We start from the raw sequence: 19,419 nt of genomic DNA, 5'->3' as shown, positions 1-19,419 counted from the left end.
GAGACGGAAGCCGGTTACGGAAACATCCTCGTCAAAATCAAAGTTATTTGGTAAAAATATTCTCCTCATTTTCAGAATTTTAATTTATTAACACAAACTGTTCCCCCGCAACGTTGATTACACTGCGAGTCGGGTCGGGTCGGGTTACGGAAATGGATGAAAAAAAGGCCCACGTTCCGCTCCGTTGCGTACTACACGTCAGCCCATTGCATTTAGCAGGAGTGGTCTATCTTGCTCCGCTATAGGATCTTTGGTTTCCACTGCGTATCTCTGAACTAAATTTAACACCCCACCCTCACCCCTCCCCCATCTCTGCTCACTCTGTACTGAGCTGACTGAGCTGAGACACCAGATACAGAACTCCCAGTGCAGGCCTGGCCCAGTGTTAATGACACCACCTGACACCCTTTTGTTTGCCTTGTCGCCCGCGCCAGACTCCCTAACGAACACCTTGCACGAGATCCACATCCTGCTGCCATTCTGTGCCAGACAGAAGCATCATTAGATATACAAGGCAAGGGATTTAGTTTAGTTTAGTTTAGAGATACAGCGTGGAAACAGGCCCTTCGGCCTGCCGAGCCGTGCCGACCGGCGATCCCCGCACATTGACACCACCCTACACACACTAGGGACAATTTACAATTATACCAAACCTATTAACCTCCAATAGATAGACATAAAAAGATGGAGTAACTCAGTGGGACAGGCAGCATCTCAGGAGAGAAGGAAACGGTGACATTCCGGGTCGAGACCCTAATTCAACTCAAAACCTCACTCATTTCTTCTCTCCAGAGATGCTGCATGTCCCGCTGAGTTACTCCAGCTTTTTGTGTCTATCTTTGGTTTAAACCGGCATCTGCAGTTCATTCCTACACATTCAGCTTACAAAAATGTACTTCTTTGGAATAGGGAGGAAACTGGAGCACTCGGAGAAAACCCACGCAGGTCACGGGGAGAACTTACATACTCTGTATTGTAATAATTAAATATTAAATATGTTCCTGATAGAAACATAGAAACATAGACAATAGGTGCAGGAGTAAGCCATTCGGCCCTTCGAGCCTGCACCGCCATTCAATATGATCATGGCTGATCGTCCATCTCAGTATCCTGTACCTGCCTTCTCTCCATACCCCCTGATACCTTTAGCCACAAGGGCCACATCTAACTCCCTCTTAAATATAGCCAATGAACTGGCCTCGACTACCTCAACTGATGTTGGGGGAGTCCAGAACCAGGGGCCACAGTTTAAGAATAAGGGGTAGTAGGCCATTTAGGACTGAGATGAGGAAAAACATTTTCACCCAGAGAGTTGTGAATCTGTGGAATTCTCTGACGCAGAGGGCAGTGGAGGCCGATTCACTGGATGTTTTCAAGAGGGAGTTAGATTTAGTTCTTTAGGGCTAACAGAATCAAGGGATATGGGGAGAAAGCAGGAACGGGTTACTGATTTTGGATGATCAGCCATGATCGTATTGAATGGCGGTGCAGGCTCGAAGGGCCGAATGGCCTACTCCTGCACCTATTGTCTCTGTTCTGTGTTTCTAATTTTGTGGTGCCTCGGTCCACGTGACAATAAAGAACCTGTTGCAGCATTGAACCATCTTTATTTGGGTTATGTATACAATATAATTAGCATATGTTATGCCTTGTGCGCGGGGATGCATGCGCTAGGGGAGACACAAGGTGGCGTCCTGCAATAAAGAAGCTGGTTAGTTTACTCCTGTATCTGAGAGTTCGTTTGAGTCAGTTCCAAGTACCCAAATACACTACAATTGGCTGTGCCGACTCACCAGTGTGTAGGAGAAGGTAGACAAAAAATGCTGGAGAAACTCAGCGGGTGAGGCAGCATCACAGATGCTGCCTCACCCGCTGAGTTTCTCCAGCATTTTTTGTCTACTTTCACTGAGAGTACAGACCTTTAACAGGATCTGACAAGCTAGATACAGGCAGGATGTTTCCCTTGTCTCAAGCCAAGTCTCACAACATCAGGATATAGGATAGAAACATAGAAACATAGAAATTAGGTGCAGGAGTAGGCCATTCGGCCCTTCGAGCCTGCACCGCCATTCAATATGATCATGGCTGATCATCCAACTCAGTATCCCATACCTGCCTTCTCTCCATACCCTCTGATCCCCTTAGCCACAAGGGCCACATCTAACTCCCTCTTAAATATAGCCAATGAACTGGCCTCGACTACCCTCTGTGGCAGGGAGTTCCAGAGATTCACCACTCTCTGTGTGAAAAAAGTTCTTCTCATCTCGGTTTTAAAGGATTTCCCCCTTATCCTTAAGCTGTGACCCCTTGTCCTGGACTTCCCCAACATCGGGAGCAATCTTCCTGCATCTAGCCTGTCCAACCCCTTAAGTATTTTGTAAGTTTCTATAAGATCCCCTCTCAATCTCCTAAATTCTAGAGAGTATAAACCAAGTCTATCCAGTCTTTCTTCATAAGACAGTCCTGACATTCCAGGATAAAACATTTAAGACAGGGGTGTAGAGAAATGTTACCATTAAGGGGCTGGTGAACCTGTGGAATTCTTCACAACAAAAAGCTATCGAGTCCATCTCACTGAATAAACTTAAGAAAGCGATAGTCACAAAATGCTGGAATAACTCAGTGTGTCAGGCAGCATCTCTAGAATGGGAGTCTTTTCGGGTCGAGACCCTTCTTCAGACTCAACGGGTGACATTTCGGGTCGAGACCCTTCTTCAGACTCAATGGGTGACATTTCGGGTCGAGACCCTTCTTCAGACTCAATTTTGTTAGTACTAGGTTTGCGAAGGTCGTAGGTTTACAAAAGAAGACATTGAGTACAGGAGGAGGTACACAAAAATGCTGGAGAAATTCAGCGGGTGCAGCAGCATCTATGGAGGGAAGGAAATAGGCAACGATTCGGGCCGAAACCCTTCTTCAGACCACAGGAGTAACTCAGCGGGTCAGGCAGCATCTCAGGAGAACAACGATATGAGACCTTTCTGGCCAGGGTCCCGACCTGAAACATGTTCTACTGAGATGCTCTCTTGAGATGCTCTCCTGAAGAAGGGTTTCGGCCCGAAACGTCGCCTATTTCCTTCGCTCCATAGATGCTGCTGCACCCGCTGAGTTTCCCCAGCAGTTTTGTGTACCTCCTGAGATGCTGCCTGACCCCCTGAGCTACTCCAGCACTCTGTGTCTCCTACCTTCGATTTTTCCAGCATCTGCAGTTCTTCCTTAAAATAAAGCAAGTTTCAATTCACAGTGGGAGAAATAAATCCTGTATTAACACTCAGTGACATCACGTCTAATCTGGGGAAGAATACACATGAGTCCCGGAATAATAGATCACTTGCTAACTTTGTTATAAAGCAAAGTCTAGAGATTTGCAGCCTATTCTTTGTCCTCGAGTGATGGGAATTATTGGATTCTCTAATTGCTTCTAGATTAGGTGTGGCCAATTTAAATACACACGGTTTGCCCGGACAATGGGCAGCCACAGTTTGAGGCGTCTGATCTCAGTGGTGGTGGTGAATACACAAGACATCCCCTCTGAGATAAGCGATGATGAGGGTCACAGTCTCGGAGAGGTTGGTCACACAACAGGGCAGGTCCAGACACGAGGGGTATAAATGTGGAGCGAGCCCTTCCTACCTGTGGGTTACAGCGACTGTAAAACTCTCAGGTGTGGAAGTTAATTCCAGCCATGTCGGATTTTAGCATCGATAGCATCTTGTCCAACAAGGGAGGCAGATGCCCCCCCAGCACCATGCCCTGGCACCGTCACCCTCTCCTGCTCCACTCCACCAACGGTTCGATGCCCAACGCTGGCCACATCGGTCTCTGCTCGACTCCTGGTCCCACGCCCTTCGCTGGCAATCTGTCTCACGAGGGCTTCCACTTGGGGGAGAGATGCTACTGTTCTCCCCAGCCCCACGCCCACTGCTGCCTGGGGCAGAGAGGTAAGGACATACAACCTTCACTGTTTGAAGCCCAGCGTTGGGCTGTTCTCCAAAGAGATTTTGGGTGGAGGTGTTAATGTTGCTTGCTTTGAAGAGGCACATTTTTTTGATCAGGTACCTTCTGATGAAGGATCTTCTTTCGTTTTAGTTTGGTTTATTGTCACGCGCAGCAAAGTACAGTGAAAAGCTTTTTGTTGCGTGCTAACCAGTCAGCGGAAAGACTATACATGATTACAATCGAGTAGATTGTATGTCTCGGCTAGATAGACTCGGCTTGTACACGCTAGAATTTAGAAGAATGTATGCCCATCCCATACATATTGTAGAGCTTTCAGAACTGGAGGGCTTAGACAAGGTAGACTGAAGCCACTGTTAGAAGATTTAGAAGATTGAGGGGGGATCTAATAGAAACTTATAAAATTCTTAAGAGGTTGGACAGGCTAGATGCAGGAAGATTGTTCCCGATGTTGGGGAAGTCCAGAACTAGGGTTCACAGGCTAAAGGATAAAGGGGAAATCTTTTAGGACTGAGATGAGAAAAACATTTTTTACACAGAGAGTGGTGACTCTGTGGAATTCTCTGCCACAGAAGGTAGTTGAGGCCACAGTTCATTGGCTATTTTTAAGAGGGAGTTAGATGTGGCCCTTGTGGCTAAAGGGATCAGGGGGTATGGAGAGAAGGCAGGGATGGGATACTGAGTTGGATGATCAGCCATGATCATATTGAATGGCGGTGCAGGCTCGAAGGGCCGAATGGCCTACTCCTGCACCTATTTTCTATGTTTCTATGGCTCTGTGTTAAATGTGAGGAGTGTGAGATTAGATAGAAAGGCTGTAAACTAGATGCCATGCCAGGAATTCCACTGGGTTTGATTATAACCAATTTAGAAGAATCTATTTTCTATGTTTCTATGAGTATATAGATACAGGATGAAGACAATAATATTTAGTGCAAGATAAAGTCCAATAAAGCCCAATTAAAGATAGTCCGAGGGTCTCCAATGAGGTAGATGGCAAGTCCCCTCTCTAGTTGGTGTTAGGATGGTTCAGTTGCCTGATAACAGCTGGGATTAAACTGGGTCTTTATGAGATTATATTTGGGTTGAGAGTGATACAAATCAGAGGTGATAGACACTAAGTCAAGTCAACTTTATTTGTCACATACACATACAAGATGTGCAGTGGAATGAAAGTGGCAATGCCTGCGGATTGTGCAAAAACTACAGAACAGAATAGAACAGAACCAGTATTTACATTTTAGAAAAAAAAATGTAAAAGATACAACACAGCAATAAATGAGTAAATTAGTCCCCTGGTGAGATAAGAGTTTACAGTCCTGACGGCCTGTGGGAAGAAACTCCGTCTCATCCTCTCTGTTTTCACAGCATGACAGCGGAGGCGCTTGCCTGACCGTAGCAGCTGGAACAGTCCGTTGTTGGGGTGGTAGGGGACCCCCATAATGTTGCTGGCTCTGGACCCACTAAATGCTGGAATAATGAAGTAGCAGAATGCTGCCTGGCGTAGAGGACATTTCCCACCGGGAAGAGGTTGGACAGACTTGGGATTGTTTTCTCTGGAACGTCGGAGGTTGAGGGGTGACCAGAGAGAAGTATATAAAATTAAGAGCGACATAAATAGGGTAGACAGTCAGAACCGTTTCCCCCCCAGGGTGGAAATGTCAAAGACTAGAGGGCAGAACTTGAAGGTGAGAGGGGCAAGGTTTGAAGACGTGTGCAGGGCAAGGTTTATTCATACACAGAGCGTGGAGTGTCCCTGGAACACGCTGACAAACCCTTATCCCACCATAACGGCTGATGTTTCATCTGGTTTATAATTTAGTTTAGTTTATAGCTTAATTTAGGTTAGTACAGTTTATATTTTAGTATATTTGCAGTTGCAGCACCTAGACTGTGGAATTGCATCCCGCTCCTCATCAGAACTGCCCCCACCATCGACTCCTTTAAGTCCGGACTCAAAACCTATTTCTACTCCCTAGTGTTCTTGAGCCCCTCTGAGGGGGCACTGTAAACAGTTTATGTATGTATTGTTGGGTCTGTCTACCCTTGTATGTATCAAATTAGTACCTGCACTGGTGTGAAGCACTTTGGTCAACGTGAGTTGCTTTTAAATGTGCTATACAAATAAATTTATTATTATTATTATTTAGTTTATAGTTTAATACAGTTTATAGTTTAGTTTACCTTAATTTAGAGTTTTGCTTGTGATGTTTAGTTTAGTTCAGAGTTTAGAGTTTAGTTTAGAAGCGCTAAGTTTCATATCAAATGCTTATATGAAACATATAAGATTGTTAAGGGCTTGGACACGCTAGAGGCAGGAAACATGTTCCCGATGTTGGGGGAGTCCAGAACCAGGGGCCACAGTTTAAGAATAAGGAGTAAGCCATTTAGAACGGAGACGAGGAAACACTTTTTCTCACAGAGAGTGGTGAGTCTGTGGAATTCTCTGCCTCAGAGGGCGGTGGAGGCAGGTTCTCTGGATGCTTTCAAGAGAGAGCTGGGTAGGGCTCTTAAAGATAGCGGAGTCAGGGGATATGGGGAGAAGGCAGGAACGGGGTACTGATTGGGGATGATCAGCCATGATCATATTGAATGGCGGTGCTGGCTCGAAGGGCCAAATGGCCTACTCCTGCACCTATTGTCTATTGTCATAGAGGGAGTGCAGAGAAGGTTCACCAGACTGATTCCTGGGATGTCAGGACTGTCTTATGAAGAAAGACTGGATAGACTTGGTTTATACTCTCTAGAATTTAGGAGATTGAGAGGGGATCTTATAGAAACTTACAAAATTCTTAAGGGGTTGGACAGGCTAGATGCAGGAAGATTGCTCCTGATGTTGGGGAAGTCCAGGACAAGGGGTCACAGCTTAAGGATAAGGGGGAAATCCTTTAAAACCAAGATGAGAAGAACTTTTTTCACACAGAGAGTGGTGAATCTCTGGAACTCTCTGCCACAGAGGGTAGTCGAGGCCAGTTCATTGGCTATATTTAAGAGGGAGTTAGATGTGGCCCTTGTGGCTAAGGGGATCAGAGGGTATGGAGAGAAGGCAGGTACGGGATACTGAGTTGGATGATCAGCCATGATCATATTGAATGGCGGTGCAGGCTCGAAGGGCCGAATGGCCTACTCCTGCACCTAATTTCTATGTTTCTATGTTTCGTGTCATGTGTACAGTGAAAAGCTTATTTGTTGCGAGCTATCCAGTCGGCGGAAAGACTATACGTGATTAACTGTTTGTAGTTCTGTTTGGTTGTTTGTTTGTTTGTTTGTCTTTTTGCACAAAGTCCGCGAGCATTGCCACTTTTCATTTCACTGCACATCTCGTGTGTGTATGTGACGAATAAACTTGACTTGACTTGACTTGATTATGAGAAGCATGTGCTTGCTGACGCCGAGTGCTTTTCCGCCCCAGTTGTAGGTATCCTGGACCCAGCTGCCATGCAACACCTGGGCCTGCACTTCCTGGCTCAAGCTCGGAAGAGAAGGCGGAGGCATCGGACTGTGTTCACGGAACAGCAGCTGGAAGATCTGGAAGACCTCTACAGCACTTCCAGTTACCCGGACAGCAATGCCAGGGAGAAATTGGCCAGGAAGACCCATCTCTCCGAGGAGACCATCAAGGTACGTAGCTTCCTGTCCAATGGGGTCAAGCTGACACAAGGACACAAAGTGTCGGAGTAACTCAGCACGTCAGCAGCATCTTGGGAGAACATGGACAGGAGACGGGGGAGGGGGGGGGGGGGGGGGGGAAGAATGAATTAATAAGTTTTTAAGAAGGAACTGCAGATGCTGGAAAATCGAAGGTACACAAAAAAGCTGGAGAAACTCAGCGGGTGCAGCAGCATCTATGGAGCGAAGGAAATAGGCAACGTTTCGGGCCGACACCCTTCTTCGGATTAATAAGTTTATTGGCCAAGTATTCACATACAAGGAATTTGCCTTGGTGCTCCGCCCACAAGTGACAACATGACATACAGTGACAGTTAGGAATGACACATAAAACATTAAATATTAATAATAAAAGATAGAAGGGTCGCAACCTAATATGTTACCTATCCCCCCCATATCTCACTGACCTCCTCTCCCCCTACCAACCCTCACGGTCCCTCAGATCCACATCAGCCGGTCTCCTCTCCATCCACAGGTCCAACCTCCGCAGTTTTGGGGACAGAGCCTTCTCCAGGGCAGCTCCCAGGCTCTGGAACTCCCTCCCTCAACTGATCCGCAATTCCGTGTCCCTCACCATCTTCCAGTCCCGCCTCAGGACCCATCTCTTCACCTCTGCCTATCCTTAGCCCCACGTCCCCGTCCCTTTTCATCTGTGCATTAATTGCCTCATACTGTGTTTTGTATTGAATTCTGTCTTTACTTTGTGTACTAGTCATGTCTCTACTATTTATTTCATTCCCCTTACATGTTTTTCTTCTACATGCTCAATTTTTGTAAGGTGTCCTTGAGACTCTTGAAAGGCGCCCATAAATAAAATGTATTATTATTATTATCATCCATGGTCCCCAGCGACACTGCCGGACTCGCTGAGTAACTCCAACACTTTGTGTCATTTGGAGCAAAGGAATAGGTGACATTTCGGGTCGAGACCCTTCTTCAGACTGAGTGTGAAGGAGGGTCTCGACCCTGAAACGTCACCTACTCCTTCTCTCCAGAGATGCTGCCTGACCCGCTGAGTTATTCCAGCTTTTTGCATCTATCTTCGGTTTAAACCAGCATCTGCAGTCCCTTCCTACGCTTTTGTGGATCAGTGACCTTTCAGGTCGGGCCCTTTTGCAACTTCAGTGAGGTTTTAATGGTCGAGTGGTCTGAAGATACAGCTCCAGGCTTCACCGTTGTTTCGAGTCTTTCTTCACTAATGCTCGCCATTTCCACGCAGGTCTGGTTCAAAAATCGACGGGCGAAGTCACGAAAACAGAAGCAGCCACTCCATGGAAAGCTGAACGGCGCGAGCGCACTTGACCTGGCGGAGGATGCTGGCAAACGCCACGTCCAGCCCAGCGCCCCGTCGTGACAGAGCCACGCAGAGAGACCAGCGTCGTGCACCCCTGGTCATCCCAGCCCTTGGCTCCAAACCTGGTGTGGACTGTGTTCAATATTAGAGAACCGCGTGTGAAAGAAAAGACCACATTTACACAGATAGGAGTCAGTTCAGGGAAGCCACAAGTCCTGGAAGCAAGTTCCAGCGCGGCACGGTGGCGTGGCGGCCAGAGCTGCCGCCTCACAGCGCCAGAGACCCCGGTTCGATACTGACCTCGGGTCATAAGGTCAGAAGGGATAGGAGTAGAATTAGGCCATTTGGCCCATCAAGTCTACACCACCATTCAATCATGGCTGATCTATTTCTCCCTCCTCACCCCATTCCACTGCCATCTCTCCATAACCTCTGACACCTGTCTGTGTGGAGTTTGCCCGTTCGCCCTGTGACCGCATGGGTTTCCTCCGGGTGCTCCGGCTTCCTCCCATATCCCAAAGACGCGCGGGTTTGTAGGCTAATTGGCCCACTGTAAACTGTCCCTAGTGTGTAAGGCAGTGGATGAGAAAGTGGGATAGCATGGAACTATTGTGAACGGGTGATCGATGGTTAGCATGGACTCGGTGGGCCGAAGGGCCTGATTCTGTGCTGTATCTCTGAACGATAATTCCTCAACATCACCTTCAGTGCAAGGCCCTTGACTTCACTCAGCTGCCTCATTAAGGGCACTGCCAGTAACTTTGGGCTCTGTCTGAAGCTTGAACCCATGGCCTCTGGTTGTACGTTCAAATTTTAATGCCCCTGTCCCACTTAGGAAACCTGAACGGAAACCTGTGGAGACTTTGCGCCCCACCCAAGGTTTCCGTGCGGTTCCCGGAGGTTTTTGTCAGTCTCCCTACCTGCTTCCACTACCTGCAACCTCCGGCAACCACCTGCAACCTCCGGAAACCGCACCGAAACCTTGGGTGGGGGCGCAAAGTCTCCACAGGTTTCCGTTCAGGTTTCCTAAGTGGGACAGGGGCATAACTTGTCTCATCCCCATGCTGTCTCCACTCCATCACCTTGGAACATTCACGTTCCGTCAAAGACACGTTTTGAACCTGCTCAGTAAACGTTGTCCCGTTGGAAAAACTTTGATATTTATTAGTGTTTGGGGGAAAGATTAAAGGGCCTGTCCCACTTAGGTCGTTGGTGTTTTCATTTTAGATTTTAACTGCTTTTTTTTTCACATTGAGGCATGACAATATGAAATATAAAACGCCAATAAACATGCGTTAGAACCCACGAACCATACGTGAACTATTCCCAACTTTTATTTTTGCTTTTTTGAAACTTTTACATAATAAACAGCTTTTTTTCTTAATCTATTTGATTCCGTCTGGCATCGAGTGAATCCATCGATCGGTTGCCGCTCTTAGAATCCGACCGGCCTTCGAACCAGCGTTCCTTAACATGGCTAAACATTTGATGGGTCAATGGGATCGGAACTCAAATGTAAAATTGAGGGAGTACATATACTCTGGGATATACGGTACACACCATAATTGTGACACTCAATTGCACCATCAGTATTTTGTCAGTCAAATGTTAAACAGCAATCATAAACCGGAGTCATGTTTGTGAATATAATATATATATATCTTTGAGTTAGTGTATCAAATGAAGAGGTACGTCTACTGAAACTACTGTGGAATGGGGGTAGGGGGGAGAGGAGGGGGGGGGGGGGAGTGATTGGGGGATGTTTCATCAGGACCAAGGCACTAGCATCAACTATGATTGTATCGGGGTGAACTAGTATCGAGGAATGTTATCAGCAGTCTTGTTTCCAAAGCAGAATAGAGAAGAGAGGTCGAGAAGCGAGAGTCGGAGGGGAAGGGTGACGGGGGCTTCTTTTGCTTTTTTACGACTGCATTTCTGCCCTCAACATCCATGGAAACCAACAACAGAAAAGTAATCTGGAACGAGAAGAGAGACACACACAAAGAGGCGTTGAGAGAGGGAGAGAGGAGTCGCAGAGGTCTAGAGCCGTACAGTACAGAAACAGGTTCCACAGCCCAACCTCCTTCATGCTGGCCAAATGGCCACGCTGGGCTAGTCCCGTCTGCCTGCTGTTGGCCCCAGGCCCACCAAAGTCTTCCTGTCCATGGGGAGAGGTGGGGGGGGGAGGATGCATGGGGAGGTGGGGTGAAGAGAGATGATCATAGATGGATGGCGGGGGGTGGGGATGAGACAGATGGTGGAGATGAGATGCGATGGGGGGGGGGGGGGGGGGGGGAGATGGTGGAGATGAGTCAGAGGGATGTCAGTGGAGGCGAGACAGGAGGAGGAAGAGTTGATGGAGATGGGGTGGGGGAAGACGAGGTGAGATGTTGAAGGAAGGTGAAAGCCAAAGATCCTACAGCGAGCAAGATAGTCCACTCGACGATAAAGACCTAGTACGGTCATGGGCAGATTCGTGGGTAATTTTCGGCCCCATTTCCGTAACCGGCTTCCGTCTCTCCGCACCAAAGATCCCGTAGGATACTAGTGCGGAGACGGAAGCCGGTTACGGAAACATCCTAGTAAAAATAAAAGTTATTTGGTAAAAATCTTCTCCTTAATTTCAGAATTTAAATTTATTAACACAAACTGTTCCCCCGCAACGTTGATTACACTGCGGGTCGGGTCGGGTCGGGTTACTGAAATGGATGAAAAAAAGGCCCACGTTCCGCTCCGTTGGGTACTACGTCAAACCATTGAATTTAGCAGGAGTGGTCTATCTTGCTCCGCTATAGGATCTTTGGTGAAAAGGGTGGGAGGCTGGAGAGAGAGAGAGAGACGGAGAGGGAGACACAGGAGAGATGGTAGGGGGAGACGAGACGGGGTGAGATAGGGATGGAGAGAGGTGCAAGGTGGAAGAGGAGGGAGCAGGTGAGTGAGGAGGGGTAGGGTGGAGGGGGATGAAACGTGAGCAGGGAGGGGGGAGGAAATCGGCCGGGCAGGAGCTACTGTTGACGCCCCCCCCCCATCGCTCCTGCCCACCGTTGTGGCCGGTGAGGGGCAGAGGGGGCGACACTGACATTTTGTCAGTAGGGGGTGTGCAGTGAGGCATGGTCACCTGGATAAGGAGCTCTCTGACGCGATGTCTTTGGGGGTCCTCACCGCCGCCAGGTTGCGCTTGGGCTGTGTCACTATGGAAACAAACCGTAAGGTTATCACAAGCCTCACCCGCACAACCGCAGGCCGCTCTAAACCACAGATCCTACAGCGAGCAAGATAGACCACTCTGACGAAAAAGACCTAGTACGGTCATGGGCAGATTCATGGGTAAATTTCGGCCCCATTTCCGTAACCGGCTTCCGTCTCCGCACCAAAGATCCCGTAGCGGAGCAAAGATACTAGTGCGGAGACGGAACAAGCCGGTTACGGAAACATCCTCGTAAAAATAAAAGTTCTTTGGAAAAAATCTTCTCCTCATTTTCAGAATTTAAATTTATTAACACAAACCGTTCCCCCGCAATGTTGGTTACACTGCGAGTCGGGTCGGGTCGGGTTACTGAAATGGATGAAAAAAAGGCCCACGTTCCGCTCTGTTGTGTACTACACGTCAGCCCATTGCATTTAGCAGGAGTGGTCTATCCTGCTCCGCTATAGGATCTTTGTTCTAAACCACAGTTGCAGTCACAGCACCTTTTTAAGGTGAAGGGGAAAAGATTTAATAGGAATCTGAGGGGTAACATTTACACACAGAGGGTGGTGGGTGTGTGGAACGAGCTACCGGAGAAGGTAGGTGAGGCTGGGACTATCACAACGTTTAAGAAACAGTTAGACAGGTACATGGATAGGACATGTTTGGAGAGATATGGACCAAACACAGGCAGGCGGGTCTAGTGTATCGAGGTACAGTTAAAAGCCTTTGTCAATAGAGCAATAAATAAAGTTGTTGTACGTCTTGGAGTGTGGGAGGAAAGTGGAGCATCCGGAGAAAACCCAGCAGTCACTGGGAGAACGTGCAAACTCCGTACAGACAGCACTGTGGGGTCTCGGAATTGCAGTATTCTTCCCCACGTTTGTTAACGTATAAAATGGGACAAGGAAGGGTTTGGGAGCAACAGGATTCCTCAAACAGGCACAATGGGTCAAATGGCCCCTCTTTGCTAAACAGTCGGTTTCAAATGACGAAGAGCTACCTCAAGCAGCCAAAGCGATCTGAACTTACTTGTAACCTGGTGAATTTTTTTACTGATGCTGCCATCGCCTGTAGGAGTCTTGGGACCTCCAATCCTGAAAAGGAAAGAAGAAAATTATTTGTTCCGAAATCTCTTCTGTCAGTTATCTGGCAACTGAATCCCCCCTACCACAACTAGAGAGCAGTCCAGAACCACTATCTCCGTCGTTGGTTCCCACGGACTATCCTTGATCGGACTTTACTGGCTTAACCTTGCACTAAACGTTATTCCCTTTATCATGTATCTGTACACTGTAAATGGCTCGATTGTAATCATGTATTGTCTTTCCACTGACTGGTTAGCACACAACAAAACCTTTTCACTGTACCTCGGTACACGTGACAATAAATCAAACTGTAACTGTAGCTCTGACTGGTGGTTCTGTCGATGGAAGTTCACACAACATCTCTATATAACTAAAATTCTTTGTCTTGTTTGTGTGTGTGTGTGCCAATCTGGTTAATTCCTATCTTCTTCCAAACGCTAGGCCACAGCCTTTCCATTTTCACACATCCTACTCACATTTTTACACTGGTGGCGATAAACATCCTCCCGTCACATTTCCACGTATATTTCCGAAGTTATAAATCGTTGAAATTTTAAAAACAGCCAAAACCGCCTTCTCACAGTGATGATGTCACGATGCCTCTCACAGTGCACCAATCACAATGGGCTCTCAAGCTGGCTGCCAACTGCCACAATGACATCACAATGGGACGTTGCCAAGGGTAACGAGGTTGCTGCCCCTCTACCAGTATCTGAAGGGGCTGCTCATCAAGTTCTGATTGCATTTTGGCCCCACGATCCTGGTGTTTGGGCACAAGGCAGTGAGTGGGGAGGGTCGATCGGGTCACACACACACTCATCGCACCCCCCCCCCCTGAAGTCTGAAGAAGGGTCTCGACCCGAAACGTCACCCATTCCTTCTCTCCAGAGATGCTACTTGTCCCGCTGAGTTACTCCAGCATTTTGTGTCTGTCTTCAGTGTAAACCAGCATCTGCAGTTCCTTCCGATACAGCATCAAACCCATCCAGGAGTTGCCATTGAGAGTGTGGTACTCCATCGGTGCTGCTCTGAGTGTTTGCACTCATCTCTCTATGAGAGACTTCCTGAACCCACAACATTTTCCATGAAGGATTAGACCACCGGCCACTGATTGCGACTGACACTGTCAATTTTAGAGATCCAGCTCGGAAACAGGCCCTTCGGCCCACCGAATCTGTACCGACCAGCGATCCCCAAGCACTAACACTATCCTGCACACACTAGGGACAATTTCACATTTATACCAAGCCAATTAACCTACAAACCTTTGGAGTCTTTGGAGTGTGGGAGGAAACCAAAGATCTCGGAGAAAACCCATGCAGGTCACGGGGAGAACGTACAAACTCCGTACAGACAGCACCCGTAGTCAGGATCGAACCCGGGTCTCTGGCGCTGTGAGGCAGCAACTCTACCGCTGCGCCCCAGTGCCGCCCTACACCAACGTGGGCTTTTGACAGTTACCTCTGCACTCTGGAGGGAGGGGCAAACACGCCATACTTCGGTAGGCAGTTGTAATATCGGACTCCGAACACCGAACCATCGTGTTTCCCGGTTGCCTTGTCCAGCTCAATCCCGTACCAGTACCCTGAGGGAAGAACAGAAACAGGAGTCACTCCCTGATCGAAGTCTCGTGGCTTGTTTAAACCACCCGCGATAGTTACGGAAACCCACCTCACCAAACTGCTGGAAGAACTCAGTGTCGAGCGGCATGTGTGGAAGGGGGGAAGAGGGCATTGTCGACGATCCAGGACGAGACCCTGCAACATTCCCTCCGTGACTCTGACCTCCTCAGCCCTCCCCTCCCACTCTCCCCTCCCCACCTCCTGACACAAAATGCTGGAGTAACTTGGATTGGAATGGAGTATGGAACGAGCTGTCGATGGAGTTGGTTGAAACAGGCACTGTACCCAATGCCAAGAGTAAGGAACCCTTCTTATATGTACCAGCAGCAAGATAAAGACAATCTCCCTTGCTGCAGATGGACACAAAAAGCTGGAGTAACTCAGCAGAACAAGCAGCATCTCTGGAGAGAAGGAATGGTTCACGTTTCAGTAGAATGGGTCTGGACCCAAAACTTCAGAAGAAGGGTCTCGAGCTGAAACGTCACCCATTCCTTCTCTCCAGAGATGCTGCCTGTCCCGCTGAGTTACTCCAGCATTTTGTGTCTATCTTCGGTTGAAACCAGCACCTGGAGTCCCTCCTGCTGCAGCTTGATACTGCCCAATACTCTCTAGGACTTCCCCAGGTGCTCAGTATTGACTGGTTACGTAATGGTCTGGTTTGGCAACTCGAGTGCCCATGAACCAGGCAGATTATAAAAAGTAGACAAAAAGTTGGAGTAACTCAGTGGGTCAGGCAGCATCTCTGGACGTTTTGAGTCGTTAACCTACTTCTTGAGCGGAAGCATCCCCGAATCCTTTTCTCCAAAGATGCTGCCTGACCCGCCGAGTTGCTCCAGCATTTTATGTCTATCTTTGGTGTAAACCAGCATCTGCAGTTCCTTCTAAACCCATCTCCCTTTCAGCATGGAATTTCCCCAAATTCCCAATCGCAAACCCTCAGACTACCTTTGATCGGACCTTACTGGACTTTATCTTGCACTAAACATTATTCACGTTATTCCCGTCATCATGTATCTATACGCTGCCTGTGGCCCGATTGTAATCATGTATTGTCTTTCCGCTGACTGGTTAGCACGCAACAAAAGCTTTTCACTGTACCTCGGTACACATGACAATGAACTAAACTAAACTCAACACCCAAGAACCACAGAAGTGACAAAAGTGCGCAGATAGGACTAGTGTTGATGGGGCATCAACGGTGAGTTAGGACGAAGGGCCTGTTTCCGTGGTGTATGACCGGATGGAATAGGCCCACCAGCTTGTAGTTTAGGAAGGAACTGCAGATGCTGGTTCAAATCGAAGATGGACACAAAAAGCTGGAGTAACTCAGCGGGACAGGCAGCATCTCTGGAGAGAAGGAATGGGTGACGTTTTTGGGTCAAGACGGGTTTGAGGAAGGATCTTGACCCAAAACGTCACCTATTCTTTTCGTCCACAGATGTTGTCTGTCCCGCTGAGCTTTTGTGTCTACCGGTCCCCAAGAACCTCGGACATCGCGCCTGGCCTCCACTCTGCCCACAACTTGGCGTACCTGGGGCAAAGTCCGTCTTGCCGTAATACCGAATGACTCCCGGCTTCTGGCCCGCCACCAGGACCTGGTCCCCAATCTCGATCTTCAGGCCCTCTCGGTCCAGACTTCCCACCGACAGAGACTTCCTTCGCAAGGCTGAGGGCAGACACAAAGAGAGATGATGGTGGGGGGCACAGACACCAAATACGGGTGACCAGTGGTTTAGTTTAGTTTAGACATACAGCGCGGAAACAGGTCCGAGTCCGCGCCGACCAGCGATCCCCGTACACTAACACAATCCCACACACACCAGGGACAATTTACATTTATACCAAGCCGATTAACCTACAAACCTGCACGTCTTTGGCGTGTGGGAGGAAACTGGAGAGCCCGGGGAAAACCCACGTTGGTCACAGGGGGGGAACGTACAAACTCCGTCCAGACAGCACCCGTAGTCAGGATTGAACGCGGGTCTGCGGCGCTGTGAGGCAGCAACTCGACCGCTGCGCCACCATGCACTCCGAGGTGGGACCCCATTTTACACACAGGGCCTTCCCTTCCCCTTCACATAGGGGATATGGGGAGAAGGCAGGAACGGGGTACTGATTGTGGATGATCAGCCATGATCACATTGAATGGCGGTGCTGGCTCGAAGGGCCAAATGGCCTACTCCTGCACCTATTGTCTATTGTCACACCTCCCAACTGGACATGGGTTTCCTCATAGCCAACAACGCAGCCTCTGCAACTCGCAATCATTCTCACAGTTCGGGAAAAAATATATTGTTCTGTTGTGGGTCCATTTAATAAATTTAACACAAACAGCTATCCATGTTCTCCAGAGATGCTGCCAGACCCACTGAGTTATTTCAGTACATTGTTTCTGTTAGGCGCTTCCCCCCCCCCCTGGTGAATGCTATGTACTTACTTCTCTGTTTCTATCCCAAGTACAGGCCTCGTGGCTGTGAGTCTGGAATCGAGGGGTTAAAGGATCCTGTACCCGATTGGCCCAGCTGTGTCAGGTGACGGGTGACTCATCTGGAGTATAAAGACCAGAGCTTCCCAGAATTCTCGCTCTTCGTCGTGGACTCTGACTGATAAGCAGTCTGTTGGTGGGGGCCGAGGCAGCCTGACCACATGGCATAGAACTTTGTGTATTTTCACCATTCCTTGTTATCAGATATTGTATTGGGACGGATAAGGGCTGACCTTAGAGTTTTCGTGTATTTTGGTTTCAGGGTTGTATCTCTTTGGGCAGGTTTTGGAATCTCCGGTTCGACGGCCCATGGTGTGGCTGGCTGGAGCATTGTTAAATTGTTTGTCGGTTTATCCATATCCCTGACTGGGTTGTTTATATCAGGTTTGAGTTTTGTGTTCCAGTGAATAATTAAAACTGTTTTTGAACCTGAACCTGGTTTTTGACTTGTGTTACGTGGCTCTGAAGTACTTGCATTCGGGAGCCGTAACAAAATGGGGGCTCGTCCTAAGTTTTGAGGACCCTAGACGTTTTTAGGGGGTATTTTTGGTAGGCTTCTGGACTGAGGAAGTCTGTGTGTTGAGAGGGAATTTTTTCTTCCCTGTTTGTGGTAGTATTAGTGCCCAGGTATTAGCTGGTGTTTTGGGGCTACTTTAGAAATGGAATTTAAGGTGAAAGAATTTGTTGAGGCTCCTAGTCGGGAGTTGTTTGATAGATGTACGAAGGAGCATTTGATTTTGCTGGCTGAGAACTATGCCGTGACTATTGACAAGCATTCAAAGAAACACTCCATTAAATCGGAGTTGTGGGCTGCGTTGGTGGAGGCTGGGGTTTTGCCTGGTGGTACAGACAGTCCCCCACCTTCTGTTCAGCCTGGTCAGAACATGGAGGCCATTATTAAACTGAAGGAGATGGAGCTTGAGTCACAGAGAATTGCCTCTTTGTTAAAAGAGAAAGAGCTCATGCATGTTCTTGAAATGAAACGGCTTGAGCTTGAGGAGGAAACCAAAAGGGCTGAATTTCGGCTGCGGGCAAAAGAAATAGATAATTCCCGGGTTTCTTCTAGGGAACGGGAGTTTGATATGAGCAAGAACATCCGCCTGGTTCCCCCATTTCGTGAGGAGGATGTGGACAAGTATTTCACAGTGTTTGAACGGGTGGCTTTGTCCTTGAAGTGGCCTAGGGACGTGTGGACCTTGCTATTGCAGTGTGTCTTTGTGGGTAAAGCACGGGAGGTGTACTCGTCTTTATCTGTTGAAAGCGGTCTGGACTATGAGTGTGTGAAGTCTACAGTACTAAGGGCTTATGAATTAGTTCCAGAGGCGTACCGGCAGAAGTTCCGGCGCTTTAGGAAGTTTGATAGTCAGACTTATGTGGAGTTTGCTAGGGAGAAGGAGGCACTTTTTGACAGGTGGTGCGCTTCTCAAGGAGTGAAGGATTTTGAGCTACTGCGGGCCTTGATAATTATGGAAGACTTTAAGAACTGTCTCCCTGAGAGGGTTACTACTTACCTTAATGAGCAGAAGGTGAATGAGGTGTCTAAGGCTGCGGTGTTGGCAGATGAGTATGTATTGACTCATAAATCTGATTTTGTTGGGCGATCCTATAGTTTTGGTGCACGGCCGGTTGATCGTGGTGGTGTCGCCGGTAGCAGTGTCAGAGCTGTTTCTGTGCCTGCAAGTGGCAGCACGTTGATACAGAGGGAGGTCCGAGCTGATAAGGTTGACGGAAATGTAAGGACTGATGAAGGTCCTGTGTGCTACTATTGTAGAAGGAGAGGGCACATGTTAAAGTCGTGTCCCGTTCTGAAGCAGAAAAATGCAAAGCCTGTGGCTTTGGTGGGTGCACAGAAGGCACCTGTCGTACCTGAGGTGCCTGAGTCTGATGAGTGTAGGAATTATTCTGCGTTCATCATGAATGGTTTTGTTTCTCTAGAGGATGGGGGAGACAGAGTTCCAGTATCCATCTTACGTGATACTGGTGCTACTCAGTCCTTTATATTGGATGATGTACTGCCGTTTTCTGGGGAATCATCGGTTGGGTCAAGTGTCCCAGTGGTAGGATTCGGGATGGATGACATGTTAGTGCCTTTGCATACCGTGCGTCTCGAGTCCGAG

The 19,419-nt window shown here is 48.2% G+C and overlaps 1 protein-coding gene and 1 long non-coding RNA gene across 2 annotated transcripts in view; one reads left to right on the top strand and one right to left on the bottom strand.

Annotated features, from left to right (window-relative positions):
• The first annotated feature begins 5,597 nt into the window (after window positions 1–5,597).
• On the top strand, window positions 5,598–18,449 carry LOC116967777. Its single transcript, XR_004410317.1, has 3 exons — window positions 5,598–5,833; window positions 16,176–16,181; window positions 18,439–18,449. It is a non-coding gene; the product is annotated as an uncharacterized LOC116967777 (long non-coding RNA).
• The window catches only part of clip3 (CAP-Gly domain containing linker protein 3), a 32,081-nt gene continuing 22,892 nt past the window's right edge, over window positions 10,231–19,419 (bottom strand). Inside the window, exons 10-14 of the mRNA XM_033014382.1 lie at window positions 16,349–16,483; window positions 14,657–14,780; window positions 13,140–13,204; window positions 12,039–12,111; window positions 10,231–10,896 (exon numbers count right to left, since the gene is read on the bottom strand). Of these exons, the coding sequence (XP_032870273.1) occupies window positions 10,842–10,896; window positions 12,039–12,111; window positions 13,140–13,204; window positions 14,657–14,780; window positions 16,349–16,483 (452 nt within the window). The 3' untranslated portion in view covers window positions 10,231–10,841. The remainder of the gene's footprint in view (window positions 10,897–12,038; window positions 12,112–13,139; window positions 13,205–14,656; window positions 14,781–16,348; window positions 16,484–19,419) is intronic.

The sequence above is a fragment of the Amblyraja radiata genome, chromosome 41 (assembly GCF_010909765.2).
Source record: "Amblyraja radiata isolate CabotCenter1 chromosome 41, sAmbRad1.1.pri, whole genome shotgun sequence".
NCBI classification, from domain to species: Eukaryota; Metazoa; Chordata; class Chondrichthyes; order Rajiformes; family Rajidae; genus Amblyraja; species Amblyraja radiata.
The sequence above is the reverse complement of the archived record's forward strand: the minus strand, read 5'-3'. Positions and strand labels throughout refer to the sequence as shown.